At 37.5% G+C, this 15,989-nt stretch overlaps 1 protein-coding gene across 8 annotated transcripts in view; it reads right to left on the bottom strand.

The window, feature by feature from the left end:
• The window catches only part of SEMA5A (semaphorin 5A), a 323,479-nt gene that overhangs the window by 10,745 nt on the left and 296,745 nt on the right, over positions 1 to 15,989 (bottom strand). For all 8 annotated transcript variants that reach the window (XM_090137116.1, XM_031589199.2, XM_090137114.1 and 5 more), the window contains 3 exons: positions 15,148 to 15,366; positions 6,467 to 6,637; positions 1,410 to 1,565 (listed from right to left, as the gene is read on the bottom strand). In XM_090137116.1, coding sequence (XP_089993242.1) covers positions 1,410 to 1,565; positions 6,467 to 6,637; positions 15,148 to 15,366 — 546 coding nt within the window. The remainder of the gene's footprint in view (positions 1 to 1,409; positions 1,566 to 6,466; positions 6,638 to 15,147; positions 15,367 to 15,989) is intronic.

Below are 15,989 nucleotides of genomic sequence, written 5' to 3'. Positions count from 1 at the left end.
CAGCCATTTTTGCACTATGCCAGAATCACTCCGTATGTGTATGTTTCATAGAAGAGCAGAGTTAAGGTAAGCAGTATGAGGAGGAAACAACATGAGAGTAGACATGCCAGTCTAGTAGCTGGGAGAGGACTGAGGAGAATTAGAAAAGGAAATAGAAGTTAGGAGAGCGAGAACTCTGAGTATGAGGATCTTGAGGAGCGAAAGCAAGATGTGAAGTCCCAGGAAAGCAAGCAAGCATGCATAAGGTGAGTGTGAAGGCCATGACTTCATATGCTGTGACATGAGTAATTGGAGTGGGAATGGAAAAAAAAACAACAGAGTGCTTGAGAAGAGATGGCTGCTACTTATTCATCTGACATTGTTCACTTCACATATTCTGAAAATGCGTATTTTCCAAAACAGTACGTAGAGCTTATGTGGGATTAAGTGAGGGATTCACGAAAATGAAAATTAACTGAGCTGCTTCAAGACGATGAGAAAAAGGGAAAAATACAATGTGGGAGTTTTTGCTTTCACACTGACATTTTTCACACTGGTTTTGGAAGGAAAAAATAGCATTTGTGAGTTAAAGAATCTATTCCTCAAGTTTATGCATCAGCCATTAATAATGTTTACAGTTGTTTACTTCTATATAATACTGTAATATATTACTTAGTCAAACAGAAAAGGTTGCTGCACTGAATAAACAAAATGACATCACAAACAATACATGAAAACATAAATTTCCGTCCTGCTGACTTCATTATGTACTTAGATAGATGACTGTAAACGTGACCATCCATATTGTTGTGATTAAAATGACTGCCATGATTAATTCATTTTTTAAGAGTATGTTTGTAAGTTTTGATAAATGCTATACCATAAAAACTGACATGATTGCCTGTGGTCACAAGGGAGTTAAGTATCTGAGATACAGAAAGCAGTATGTAGCTTTCGATGTGGTTACTCACTGAAGGGACTTCATGAAATGATCTCTGGATTAACTACCCCAGCACCCCCTCTTGCATGCACAAATCACAAAACCTAGAGAAACATTTCTCTAGCAAGCCCCAAAGTTTAAAGAACACCTTAAAATGAAAAGCAAACCAGTTCTTCAAAATATCTGTACTCATTCCTGCGCTTTGTTAGCAAAAAGGACGTAAAGACCTGCAGAATGATGAGACACTGAATAACTGCAATCCCGGGTGGTGACAATAAAGACAGCTCAACATCTCTCAGTGCCACAAGGCAGATTTTCATGAGAACACCAGGTCCAGCAACATAAGCTGTACACTACAGACCTGCATTCTTTGGATGAGAAAAGGCAAATTCTTTTCTTCTACAAAGTTCTGTGTAGGGACATTGTTATGCTTTGTTCTTGAAATGCTGAGAGATTTCATTTATCCTTCCAGAAGAACACTGAATCTCACCTGGTATAAAGTTGGAGTCAAAAGCACAGGCTCGGCTCTCTGTGGTGTTGCCCGTGCACTGGCTGCCCACAGGAAACAAAAGAATGCACTGACGAACACGAAGCTGCATGCCAGATGAGTCGCACTCGGACCACTCAGACCACTCTGACCAGCTGTCTGCAATGGGCAGAAAGGGGGACATACACACTGTTGCAATTAAATGGTTTGATTGCACCAAATTATCTCATCTTCCTAAATAAGAACAGATAGCCTGGTCTCCAGCTCATACAAACGATCACAAGATAGCTCATTCAATACCATAAAGCAAAGCCAGTTTGGACATGCTGGAAAAGATCTCCAAAATACAGAGTTTGATGGTGAAATTGTCACCTAAGTATTATGGTTTGGCTTCTGCCACTACATTTGTATGTGGAAGGGAGAAGCCTTAAGGATTCTGTAGTGACCCCAGAAGAGGGAATGAAAGAGTTATTCTTGTGGAGCCTATTTCAGACTTCAGGGTGGATGATGACTCTGCTTTTTATGTACCTCACAAGTAGCAATGATAAGTACAGAGGTATATATCCCAGGTCTGAAACAGGTTGTTTACTTAAATGGCAAAATAGAAGTACCTTGTGTTTTTTTCTTTGTTTATTTGTTTTCATTTCTTTAATTTCAGGATCATTTCATTACTGTAGATAGAAGAGATCTCATAAATAATTTGCAGCCTCAGCTCTGTGTAAAAGTCATAAGAATGGAAAAGAGAAGCCGGACTGGAGAGGTGTGTAATCTGAAGCTGATTTTCACCTCTAACATGGCAAGGTTTACTCAGTTGTCTTGTCTTCTTCCTACAGAGTTTTGACTGGCCTTTGAGACTAGGTTAACTCCAAGTAGTTCCTAAAAGATCCCTGGGTAAAGAAGGCAGCCCAGAATGATGAGGCCACCATCATAAATTTCTCCCATGCATAACTACACAATTACTTCTAAATGCTCAATTCTTTATCCGTTATTTGCATGTGTGAGTTAGAAGTTCAAGAACAGAAAATATTTTCCGTTCTTACAGCAGCTGTGAATACTTTACATATAAAATACTGCTTTATTCAATCCATTACAGACATCCTTGCAACTGATTACACTAGAGATAAGCAGCCTATAAAACAGTACGGATCAATAGTACAGCACTTCCACTCATATTTATGTGATTGCATTTAGATAAATTAAAAGAAAAAGAAACCACTGTGGTGATACAGCTTTCAAAATGAAGCATGAGAAAACAATGCATTTTGCAGACACAAGACTGCTATGTTTTTACTGCACACTTGTATATTTTCAGTTGGATTTGCAATTAATCTTTCATATCCTTAAAAAAATCTCTGGTATCAAGATTCAGGAAATCTTAATTTTCTGCTAGTTTTCTTTTGCCAAAAAAGTACTATTACAAATGCCAATAAATCTTTTCTTTTTTCATAACCTAAGAAACATTATAATTTCCATATACATTTCTGTGTGGGTTGGTGGTTCCTAGTAGCACCTGGTAGGTGGTTCCTAGTACACCAAGTAGCATTATACTAAACATGTCACTCAAGCAGCAAATGCTATCAAAGGTATTACCAGATCTGCTCTAGCAGCAATAACTGGCCTTATGATCTTCACCACAGCAAAATGACTGTGCAGGAATGCAGGAGTCTGTCCAAACTTGACAAGGGTAGCACTGGGGTCATTTTTGTAACAGACCAATATGAAATAAGAACAGTAAAAAAGTTGTGAAATCTACAGTGTGCACAAGAGGCAAGGGCCATTCTCTCATTTAATTGTTTTCAAAATCTATGGCAAAATTTCAGTGAGACTGAAATAAAGTAATAAGAATCACAGTAATTTGAGAAATATGCTTTGAACTCTAAAATTTTATTGCTTTATAAAAATTTTCACTTTCTTGAACCAAACTGAAACCAACCTCCTTCATCCACTATCTATTCCAAATCTTGAGTAACAAGCAGTCAAAAACAAGATGAAGAAATTATTTATAAACATTTGACAACTGTCATTTCTAGAAAAAATGTCACTAGGAAATAAATGCAAGAGAAATAGCTACAATAATAGCACAATGAACACTCTAGTTATGACCTTTAAAAGATGCCTTAAGGATCCCAATACAAATATATGATATTTGTCTTCAAAAATAAAAAAAAATCAACTGCTTTCTGTGTATTTCTTTAAAACCCAGTAGAGTGTTGCATCTTCTTTAAATTTGACGAAGTATGTATTGCTATTCAACTTCAGGACATGCAGTGCCTAGAAAAGGAAATCAACTGAAAATGTGGTTCAGCACAGGTAATAAGATCTATACATTCATATTCATGGGACTTGTGCCTTCAGTTATACAACCTCATCATATGAGTCAAAAACATTGCCATGAAATCTAGAAGTCGTCAGTAAACCAAAGATAGAACCTGGCACTGGAATTCCTTGAAGCTATTTATTTCCTTTTACTATTGCCTATAATCCATTAATCAACTGTAAATGAAAACAAACTTTCCTACTGTGTTTTCACTCTTTATCTGCTTTTCTGCAATTTTACTCTCTTCTTCTGACTTACGTTTCACTAAAAATTCAAGTTCCTTTAATATAGTTCAAAAAGCAGAGTTAAGGAAAAGGTCATGATCCATAACATTATACAACCACCAGGAGTGCTGAGACATTTCATTTACCAGGTACTTTGCAGTGATTTAAAAATATGGAGTCTCTGCCCCTTAGCATCCAAAGATGAAGTATTTATTTTACAAAGAGCATAAAAGCTCGCTTTCCATTTTATACGAAAAAAGGGCTTAAACAAAGGTTAATATAAAGCATTATGTACTTGAAAGACCTTGTAATATGCATGCTACTGAATATGCAATCTTAGCAATCTGATTGATGTGAACATTTAGTATTATAACAAAGGCACTTATTTGGGATATTGCTATTAGAAGTCTCCCAATCTGTTGCAAGAACCACTTCAAATATTACAATATTTTAGCTCATTCAGAACCAGATGATGATAATTTAAATTGTAATTCTTGCATAATTTTCCAACAAGGAAGGAAGAGGTGGTCTCCTGTAGGCCATATTCTGTCATTATACTATTTAGAATCATAGAATCCTTACAGTCAGAAGGGACTTCTGAGGGCCATCTAGTCCAACTCTCCAGCAATGAACAGGGGCACCTACAGCTAAATCAGGTTGCCCAAGGCCTGCTCTATCCTTGCCTTGAAGGTCTTCAGGGATGGGGCACCAACCACACTAGGTAACCTGTTTCAGTGCCTCACCACCCTCACTATCAAATATTTTTTCCTTATATCTAACTTAAACCTACCTTCCCTGAGCTTGAAGTCATTTCCCCTTGTTCTGTCACCACAGACCTTGCTAAAGAGTCTGTCCCCTTCTTTTCTGTAGCTCCTTTTTAGATTCTCAAAGGCCACTACCAGGGCCCCTCGTAGTCTTCTTTTCTCCAGCTCTCTGAACAGCCCCAGCTCTCTCAGCCTGTCCTCATAGGAGAGGTGTTCCATTGCATGGATCATTTTTGTTCTCTGGACGTGCTCCAACAGATCTGTGTCCCTCCTGCACTCCAAATCTGGACGCAGTACTCCAGGTGAGGTCTCACCAGCACAGAATAGAGGGGCAGGATCACCTCTCTCACCCTGTTGGCCACATCTTTTGATACAGCCCAGCATACAGTTGGCTTTCTGAGCTGTGAGAACACATTTCTGGCTCATGTTCAGCTTCCCATTCACCAGTACCCTCAAGTCTCTTTTGGCAGGGCTGCTCTCAATCCTTTCATCCCCCAATTTGTATTGGTAATGTGGGTTGCCTCATCCCAGGTGCAAGACCTTGCACTTGGATTTGTTGAACCTCATGAGGTTCACTGGTCCACTGCTCAAGCCTGTCTAGGTCCCTCTGAATGGCATCTGCTCCCTCAAGTGTGTCAACCACACCCACATCTTGGGGTAATCAGCAAACTTGTTGAGGGTGCACTTGACCTCACTGTCGATGTCACCACTGAAGATATTAGAGTATTGGCCCCAGCACTGACCTCTGAGGAGCACCACTTATCACCAATCTCTATCTAGACATCGAGCCATTAACCACCACTCTCAGGACTCAGTCCTGTGGCCAGTACTCTGTCCTTCGAACAGTCTATCCACCAAATCCATATCTTTCCAATTTGGAGAAAAGGATGTTGTGGGGTACCATGTCAAAGACCTTACTGAAGTCAAGACAGATGACAGTGGCTCTTTCCTTGTCCACTGTTGCAGTGACACCATCATAAAAGGTCACCATGTTGGTCAAACACAATTTGCTCTTGGCGAAGCCATGCTGGTCCTCCCATATCACCTCCCTGTCTTCCATGTGCCTTAGCATAGCTTCCAGGAGGATTTATTCTATGATCTTCTCCAGCACAGAGGTGAGACTGACAGGTCGGTAGTCACCAGGCTCATCTCTTTTACCCTTTTTAAAAATGGGTATGATGTTTCCTTTTTTCCAGTCACCAGAGATTTCACCTAATTGCCACAACTTTTGAAATATCATAGAGAGTGTCTTGGCAATTGTCTCAGCCAATTCCCTTAGGACTCCCATTGGGACTCATGGACTTGACGATGTTCAGTTTCCTCCAGTGGTCAAGAGCCTGATCAGCCTTAAAGTGGGAGGGATGTTGCTTTCCCAATCCCCTCCTATCAAACCAAATGTCTGACAGCTGTGCAGTGAACAGTTATCAGGGAAGACGGAGGCAAAAAAAAGTTAAGTACCGCAGCATTCTTCTCATCAGTGGTTACCAGCTTGCCTGTGTCACTCACTAGGAGGGGTATGCCTTCCAGACGTTTCTTTTCTGATTGAGGTACTTATAGAAGCCTTTCTTGTTCTTTTTGGCATACCTACATTTAATTTACTGTGATCATAGCATGTAAGAGCTGACTGTGCACTTAATAAAGGAGAGAAAAGATTTCCTCCTAAATAATAGATCAACGAACACTATGTTGCTCAACTGTAGGTGATGTGCTCTGTGGCATACAAAGAAGAAAGCTGTATGTGCTGATTTGCTGTACCTGGACACGGCTGTGTGTTGCAGAGGGCTTCTTCAGTGTGCAGGCCAAGACAAATATCTCCTCCATATGCTGGTGCAGGATTGGTGCAGGAGCGGGTTCTCATGTAATGCCCTCCTCCACAAGTTGCTGAGCATTTTGACCAAGATGACCAGCAAGACCAGCCTCCATCCACTGGAAAGACACAAAATATATTATTCAATATTATTATTATATTACATAATCCAGTCTGTCCTTTTCATGTTTTGTGAATCTAATTTATAGCCTACTGAAATTAGTGGACATTTTTAGTTCCTACTGAATATAAGCCAATGAAGTGAATCCATATCGTATCATGACACCATATCACAAAATGACTAAATTCACATCTTTAAAAAGCCAGTGGTATACTGGGAAGTCTAACATTGTTACTCATTCACATAATACACCTTCAGAGAGTAGCATAATAGTTCTAAGGTAAAACTAATTTCACTTTTTCCTTCAAAAAAGAAGATTGCAGAATCCAGGTTTTCTTTCATAATCCAAGTGGGACTGGTATAACTGTACAATCCATTTCAGTTGATCAAACAGTTTTAGGGTTTTATGGGCCTCTACAGTCTTTCTATAGCTCTAGCACAGATAGCATTGTCATAATGATGCCAGTAATTTCAAAAAGCAAAAGAAGAATGTCAAAAAGGAGTTGCTGCTTTAAATTTCAAACACACGTTTTTGGAAACATTTTAAAAATAATAAAGTCCATTAATATTTACTGATTTGTGTATGTCAAATTCTTCTTCATCTACGGACAGAGTTTTCAAAAGGTCATTTTGAAAAGTAGGCTGGATATCACAGAAGCCCCATTGTTGTCTGAGAAGACAACTTTCAAAACATGGTCACTGGACAGCCCTTAATTAAAGTTGACCTAATTGCCTTTACCAAATGTGGTCCAGCCACTGTCCTTAAAACTGTTGTTCCAGGATGTATTTCTGTTATTTATGGCCATATTTGGCCCATTTGCCAAAGTCTTTCTATCTGTAGCCGCATGACAAAGTCACACAAACATTCTCCTTTGCAAATAGCCTCAGTATTTTCTATACCCCTTTTAATTTTTGGAAAAAAGAAAGAAAAAAAAAACTTTCAAAATATTCACATCTTGCAAAAATAAATTTCTTTTCAAACTACAATAAAAAGGCTTACATTTTCCCTCTTATTACTTAAGTAAGGAATTTATTTGACATGTCTCCACCCAATCAAAGGAAACACAATGTGTGTAATTTAACTGACATAAATAGAAGAGACCTTATGTGTAGCAATGGCAATTTACCAGTAATGTTTTTTTATTGCAGGATCCTGAAGAGCACATAGCATTTGCATTTGTTTCCTTCCATCACTCAGAGTAGCAGTTGGCATTTTACCACAAGAGAGAAGAATTTAATATTGTCTGCTTTTAAGAATACAAAGTAAGCACGCATTTTTTGTTCACAATTTTTGCAGTGTACTCATTTAGGACATTCCCTGTAAGACTTGATTTTGTGTTTCATTGAAAGATTGTCACTAGAGTTTCCAAAACATTTACAAAGCATTTCACAGGGACTAGTTTTGATTCTTTCCATCCAGTTAATCAAAGAGCTTTTTAAGAATTAAAATCATTTTCACTGGTTTATCAAAAAGCTATTTCATAATTATCTTTTACAAGCACAGAGGAAGTTCCAAATCTAATCTTAAGATAGAGAGAGTGTAAAATGTTAAAAAAAGACTCAGTTTGATTGCATTGTATACCACAAATGCACCTGGTGAGTGAAACAGAATGATTTCCAAGCAAAGACTGCAGAATAGTCAAAACGAGCTAGGAGAATGTGGTCATTTTGATATTGAAACATATATGTGCATTTATGAACTTAAGTTCAGATACAGCAAACCCTCAGGTTCTCATATGCTAATCAAACTAATTCACTAGTGCATACCTAAGGCTGTTAGCATCCTAACCCTGTGAACAAAGTTGATGAATATAAATCACTTTATTCTCCTAATCAATCAAGAAAGGAAAGAGATGGCACTCTCTGTAAGTAAAAGCAAAAACTCTTGCAAGTAATGTATCTAGCCTCTGGCTGGTCAGACTGGATTTGGGGAATCTGGGGCTATATGCAGAGAATATTATTTTGATTATTAAGGAATTCAATGGCTGCTACATTTTTTTCTTCCAGGATATTTTTATAAGCCAAGTAATCTAGCTATACAGATGTAAGAGAGAGTTTTAAGCTACGTATGATACATAAATACCACATCTCAGTAGAACGCCTGACTTATTTTCTCACTCATACATCTTTTTTTGCCTGTGATAACTCTGGTAATGTGGTATTATGCAAGCTCTTCCTAACAAAGCCGCAGGTTATTAGTCCTCAGTGCTGTTGAAATATACTGTGCAATTGTTTAACAATTTCAAGACAAGACATGATATCTTTTAATCAGAACTTGCCCTCTTTTTTGTTTTTAAATAATACCAAATAAAAGAAGCTGTTATCCAGCAACTCATTTCATGAGATATCAAGCTTTGTCTTTCTAGATATTCCTTCTTTTACTCATTTTTTTTAATTTTTAAATTTAAAATGATCCTCTACTAGCTCAATTAAATAATCAGATGGATTCCCGCTGCAGTGTACAGACCTTTATGAAATCAAATGTTAGCCACAAATTGCCTAGATAGAAGATAAATTGTCTGCAAAAATTCCCTATGTCTTGTTCAGTATAATAGAGGCAGTAATCCCCAATATTTACTACATAATTTTCAGTGGACAAGAATGAAAATTACAAAATGTGCATGCATTTGAAACTGCTGCCTGTTGTCTATCCGTAAGTGATCAATAATAAAGAGACTGATGTGACACCCACAAATGTCACCATGCTCCACAGCTATGGTAGTCCAGCTACACCACAAGTCTCGGGATGTAATGAGAGAAGCAAGACTGAGGGAGATGGAAAAGAGCAGACACAATATAGCAGAGAATGTTAATCATGGTTAAGCTGGACAGTGTAATTACAACTGCTTTTCTTAGCAACTACTTATTGACAGTGCCCTCCTAAATTTCTAGACCTTTCAAGGACTATCATAACTACCTCTTCTGTTTGTCTTCAGGACTTTTCTTTCTCAGCAACAGAGGATGATAAAGCATCATCATGGCTAAATAAGATCAAAGGAATGGGTATTTAGTTCTTCAGTTTTTACAAGACTTAAATAGAGTTCTGTCGTTTCTTTCATCTTTTGTTAAAGTCGCTTAGCAACATAGCACCATTTGGTTTTTTTCCCTTTTGTCATGGAGTCTTTAATGTTATTTTTGCTTCTTACAGGAGGAAAAACACACAGCTGCAAGGAAAGTTCCAGCCACTACAGTCACTACACACACTTACATAGCAGATTGTGGAGCTGCTGGACTAAAGAAAATAGTTAAAGCAGTTCCACAATAAAAGACACAAACTGTTTGCATTTCCTGACAATTACTGAGGTTGGTCCCTCTTAGAAAAAGGCCTCTTCAGCTAGCAGGGAGCTCTAAACAATGTTATTTTTTCCTTTACTTAAAGTAAAAACTTTTTTGCCTACTGACTGTGTCGTGGTTAATAAATATTTCTTCACTATAATGAAAAGAAGTTGGGGGAAGAGGTTGTTCCAGGGAAAAAAAACAGTGTACAGAAACATGACCTCTTGGAGACATGATAAAAAATTCACATTACTGGAGAATTTCCAAGAGACTATTAAGTAAACTGGATATCCTGCTATGCACTCAGGTTTTATAAGAATGACAAAGGAAGTGGGGATGACACAATGGCCTCACCTTCTTTCAAGAGAGCACAAATAGGATTGCAGGCTTGTTTATATACTGTCTGGTCTAATTTCAAATTTAAATAGCCAATAACATTATTCTTTCAGGTTTGGGGTTAAGGTGTAGAACGTTTTATGTTCATCTTTTTGAAAGCATAGCAAAAGAGAATAAATAAAGCTGAGAAAGGTCAATCTTTTCTATGAAGGAATATAAATAGAGGCACAGTACTATCCACTGAAATGCAAGTGGTGTGTTTCACAACAGCTGAGTAAAAAATAAATATAGGGACACTGGCTGGTGTGCAGTTTACAGATCTAACAGAGTACTGCTCCCATCCAGGCACCCCAGAGGTCATCCCATTCCATATCACTTAGCCTTTTTCCTGTGAGATATAGCTACGTGTGTTTTACAGTGGAAAAGGGAAATTCTGACATCAAAGTTTGCAAAGACAAAGTCTTGTTTCAGTGATACTAGTTACCTCTTATTTATAAAAGCAGAGCTGGATGAAACAAACAGTCTTTTTAGTGCAGTGCAGAAACACAGAAGGCAAACTAATTCTTTTAGGATAGGCATAACAACAACAAAACCCAAGGATCAAATTGGGTTTAAGTCTGCAGCTAAGACCTGTAGGTTAGAAGAGCTGTGGTTGCTTCCAAACGGCAGTTCTCTGCACACTGGCAACAGAAGAAGCATAGAGAGATCAGTACCTATGGAAAGATAGGCATTAGCAGCCTCAGAGACAAGCTTTATTGCCACTGGAGTAATTTTTTTCCTCTGGTTTAGGAATTTACAGCGGGACACTTTTGCCTGTTTCTTTAAACAGGCCTTTGTTTCCTCATGGCCTATTTGCAGGTTAAAAAAAGGGAAAAAATAATAAAATCAATAATGAAGAAAAAAGTAGTGATCAATAATTGGCTAGGGGATGCATATGTACCATAGGTGGTATTTCAGGAAGTCATATATGTATGAAACTATTTTATTAGCACATTTACAGGTACATGAATGCTTGCAGTTAATTTATTCAGTTATTCTCAAACAAAACATCATCTCTAAAACAAACAAAAACTACTGTGATAACAAAGGCAAACTGATGAAATCCCAAAACACTGGCAAGAAGGTCAGAGTTTCAAATCACAGACAATAAACGTCCTTTTCCTCTGATCTACCAATATGATCTCAGTAGTAGAGGGAACAAAACTCCCTCAAAGAGCTCAGATGGCATGTCTTTAGACTCCTTATTAATAGCACTTTGGTCTTGATGTGCAAAAGAAGAAAAGAGAAGGCAGCAAGAAGCAAAGAAAAACAAAGATGAAAAAAAAATGATCTTTTCCTACAGTAATAAATGGACAAATGTGTAACGTTGTGAGCTACACAAAGACAAAATGTCTTACATTGGTTATTATTTCCAGGAAAATATGTAATTTAGTTAGTAAGTTCCTGCAATGTTTGTAAATCTGCTGAATTTACCATGTACAAAATGTTCTTCTTCGTCACCCATTTCTCTTCATGATGTGAATATCTCACAAACCATGAAGATTAACAAAATCCTAATATGCGTGATTATAGTTTCCTTCTTTTTATACTGACCACATATCAGTAACAAAGAGAAAGCAGAAATACATTCATGGTTTCTTTCTATAGTTATTGAGACTGTTCTGTGCTTGCCAGCTCTACTCTATTCAGCATATCTCTGAGCCATAAAAAAGGAGATGAGGCACAGGGCCAAAACATCATTTGCTAGTGCAAGTTTTCCTGCCTCTCAAAATTGGCTGCTTGGAAACTAAGTAGTGCAGATAGGTCTTACTATACACTAACTTACAGATTATTTCCACAGATTATTTCAGACCAATCTAGTTAGTTGAAGCCAAAATTGTATGAGGGAACATTTTAAAACTTGGACAATGTAGACAAATTGTATTCCTGGGCTTGGGTGCAATTAATTTCTGGTAAATTTCTGGCACTATTCAATTTACCATTATATATTTAGCCTTTGAGTACTATAAACAAAAACTGATCTGCCCAGTAACTCCTAACAATCCACACTCCAGCGCGTATTATTTCCCTGGCTACAAACTGTGGGAGAAACTTAATAGTAGTTTCTTTCTTTCCTCAAGAACAATTTAGGAGTAGTTCCTGAAGGCAGCTTCTAGTTGGCTTCAGTACTTTATTTTAAAGTTATAGGATCCTGCTGTACATTTAATAATAAATTGTTGGCTATTAGTATGTGTATTTAAAATTGTGCTGCAGGACACTTAACTAGACAAAAGAGCCCTGTGCACTTTGTGATTGCTCCATGGGCTTTTTCATTGTGTTAGTCCTCCAGAATGTCACTGAGCCAACTTAAATGATTTAGGTGCATTAAGTCCTATTAAGCAGGACTTAAGCGTTATTCAGTATATTTCTCTATCACTCATCTTTTTTATCAGTTCTCATTTTAAGGGTTTCAGCCTGTCTGTAATAAGCAAAATAGGTAGAAAAATAGAACCTAAGCCAGAATTAAGCCAGAATAGGTAGAAAAATAGAACCTAAGCCGGAATTAACAGGAATGCTTCTTTTTGACAGCCAGTTCACTCCTTCCTACTAACATATATTTCTGAGCAGTTAATGACTGGTTTATGAATAAATAGATAGGTTATATTAAGGAACACAGGAAGTAGTCGTTACTCTGAAGGAACTCAAGTAAATCTTTCAAAGTATCAAATTCTTCTGTATTGCACTTTAATTTCTATTAGTATGGCCAGTTCTCTAGCATCATGGTCAGATCAAAATTCCCTCATGTTCCTTTTCCTTTCTGTCTGCATCTCCTTACTACACAGACAAGACAGAATCATGCAGAGTTCTTATTTTATTCCTCTGTGACAAGAGGAGCACGACATATCTACTCTTGTTCAGTCCCTGCATCTCTATCTATAGCCTACTGTGAGAAATTAATACCACGATGAGATCTGAACCCACATCAATCTTTCCCATGATCATCGACAAGGACTGTATGATCAAAGCCTAAAAAGAATGTTTTAGAAACTCGCATACACAGCTTGAGTAAGAATGACTTTATATACTAGTCCTGAATACAGGCATCTGGGAAATAAAAGCTAGTCACCTAAGGCAATGGTTAATAAGAAAGTTAAAATGTGATCCACCCACAAGTTTTCCTGCTGCCTGATCTCTTCTGTGCCCCTACTTGGAGTCTGCCAGGTTTGTATGCACAGGTTGGATGAAAGGCTCTTCACCTACGTATTCTTTATTTCTTGACTTGTTGAGGTTACATGATGTCAATATAGCAGATATTCATGTTTACCAGGATTCATTTTTATCAATACAGTTTTCCAATTAAAAAAATCACTTTCTACAAATTAATAACAGGTATGAGTTATGAATAAGCCTTATTCAGCAATCATTTTTTTTTCTTCCAAGTCATCAAGAAAAATTATGTCTGCCACTTAGAATGTTTTGCCTTCAAATTTATCTGAGATCTAACTGAGGCCCTTATATTTCTTTTTAATTATAGATAACAATTCTGTCACTGAGGACCTTCATGATTCCTTGCAGGCTATCACACATCTAAATACTTTATTCAAGCTGTACATCTGTGTTCAAATCTTCTTTGCACTAACAGTAGAGATGAAATTTGTCTCTGAAGAAATAAACTAAATACAAGGACATCCCTTCTTCCTTCAGAAAGGCAGAGTTACACGTAATTAGTCAATTACAGATGTAGAAAGGCTTATTTCTAAATTTTTGTATTGATACAGGGAAAAAAAATCAAAGCAGAGCTTCTCACTCATTATCCTTCTTTCTCTTTTTAACTTTTTGTACCTTGAATTGCTTCCTCCTATTCAAATTACACTTTCTTATCTTCATATATTCTCAATTATATTTTTCCTTCTTTTTTTTTTTTTTTTCCACACAAAAGCCTTTGAATTTTGATGTCTGTTTTATGACAGTTGTGAGGTCACTAGAATCAAGATGCCTTTTTCTTTCTAAATCTCTGAGATACCAGAATGATTTATAACCCCAAGTAGTTTCTTGAAAATATGTATTCCACTTGCAGTCCTTTTTACAGAATCATAAAAAAACTTCAGTGAAGGAGAAGCTCAAAATTCCATGAATAATCTAAGGCCTGATTGAGATACCAGCAATAACGGTGACCAGCGCTGAACTCTATTTGCTAGAGGCTTAAAAAGCCAGCAGATTCTAGCAATCACTGTAATGAAAATGATATTTTTGAATTTAAGTCTATTCCAGTGTTCCCATAATGAATTTCTCGTCTTACAAGATTACTTACTGAAATTATGTTTTTACAACCAAAGTCTCAAAAGATGACATAGCTGTTATGGTAATTATGATAATGTTGTTAATGGTAAACTAATTGACATTACTGGGGAATCTTACTCAAATCCACTTTAATGTAACTATTTTTGGGGATTCTATTGGGTATGAACACATTACTGAGCAAACTTGTGAAAATCTCTTGCCAGAGGCAAATAAAAATGATTTCCTGAAAAGCAACAGAAGAAAAAGACTTCTCCACATGGTATTTATCCATCAATCATGTCTTAGATATGTATTCACCTTAAATAAAGATATTCCTGCATCATAAGATACAATGGGTTTCACTTTCATAGGCAGTTACCATGAATGTGCATCCTACAACAGAACATAATCACTGAAATTTCCATGTAAACTTCTGGCAAGCTAAACTGGACTGAGCTAATTAGTTTCCTCAGAAATAAAAGAGGATAACAGATAAACTATTTGTGCTGTAATTTACTTAAACAAGACAAAACAAAACCCCGTTTAACCATCTGAAACAAATAAACAACCAAAACCATGCCATGAAGAAAAGTTATAATATTTTCACATTCTTCTCTTGTTCTAGTTGACTCTTACCTGGACAAGGCAAAATGTTGCATTCCTGGTACTCTAGAGATGGACCAAGGCAAGGAAGACCACCATACTTGGGCTCAGGATTGCTGCAGACTCGTTTGCGATTCCGTATACCCCTACTGCAGTCACGACTGCACTGAGACCATGCAGACCACGGCGACCAGGCACCATTGATGGTGTGAGCAGAATATCGTCCAGAACGCAAGAAATCCCCTGATAATCCTAATAAAGTAAAGGTAGAAAAATAAAACAGAATTAAAACAGTATCTCATCCCAAACCAACTTATCCTTCTCATATGTACTCATATAACTAGGAGTTTCACATTCTTTAATCTCAAAAATCAAATCCTAGGTTCATCTAGGTTAGACACTAGGAGGAAGTTTTTCACTCAGAGGGTGGTAATGCATTGGAACAGGTTGCCCAAGGAGGTTGCGGATGCCCTGTCCTTGGATGCACTCAAGGCCAGGCTGGATGTGGCTCTGGGCAGCCTGGTCTGGTGGTTGGCAACTCTGCGTGTAGCAGGGGGACTGAAACAAGATGATCTTTGAGGTCCTTTTCAACCCAGGCCATTCTGTGATTCTACGATTCAATGATCTCAAGAATTTCTTCCACTGTAGAAATTTAATAATCATTTACTTGCACAGAACTGCAGTGAAGACCTGAATCCAGCTCCTAACTATTACTGCATCTGTTCTAGAGCAACGGGTTGGCACAGCAGACAGAACTGAACTGCCTGTGGCAACTCACTGAGCTACACTGAGCTACTTCTAGTGTGACTGCTGAGCTTTGCCCACTTCTTCCACCCAGTCAGTCTCACTAGCTTTTGCTGTACTAAGAGGTTCAT

The sequence above is a fragment of the Phasianus colchicus genome, chromosome 3, assembly GCF_987193195.1.
Source record: "Phasianus colchicus chromosome 3, bPhaCol1.hap1.1, whole genome shotgun sequence".
Taxonomy (NCBI): Eukaryota; Metazoa; Chordata; class Aves; order Galliformes; family Phasianidae; genus Phasianus; species Phasianus colchicus.
Note: the sequence above shows the minus strand (reverse complement) of the source record. Positions and strands in the feature narration are given on the sequence as shown.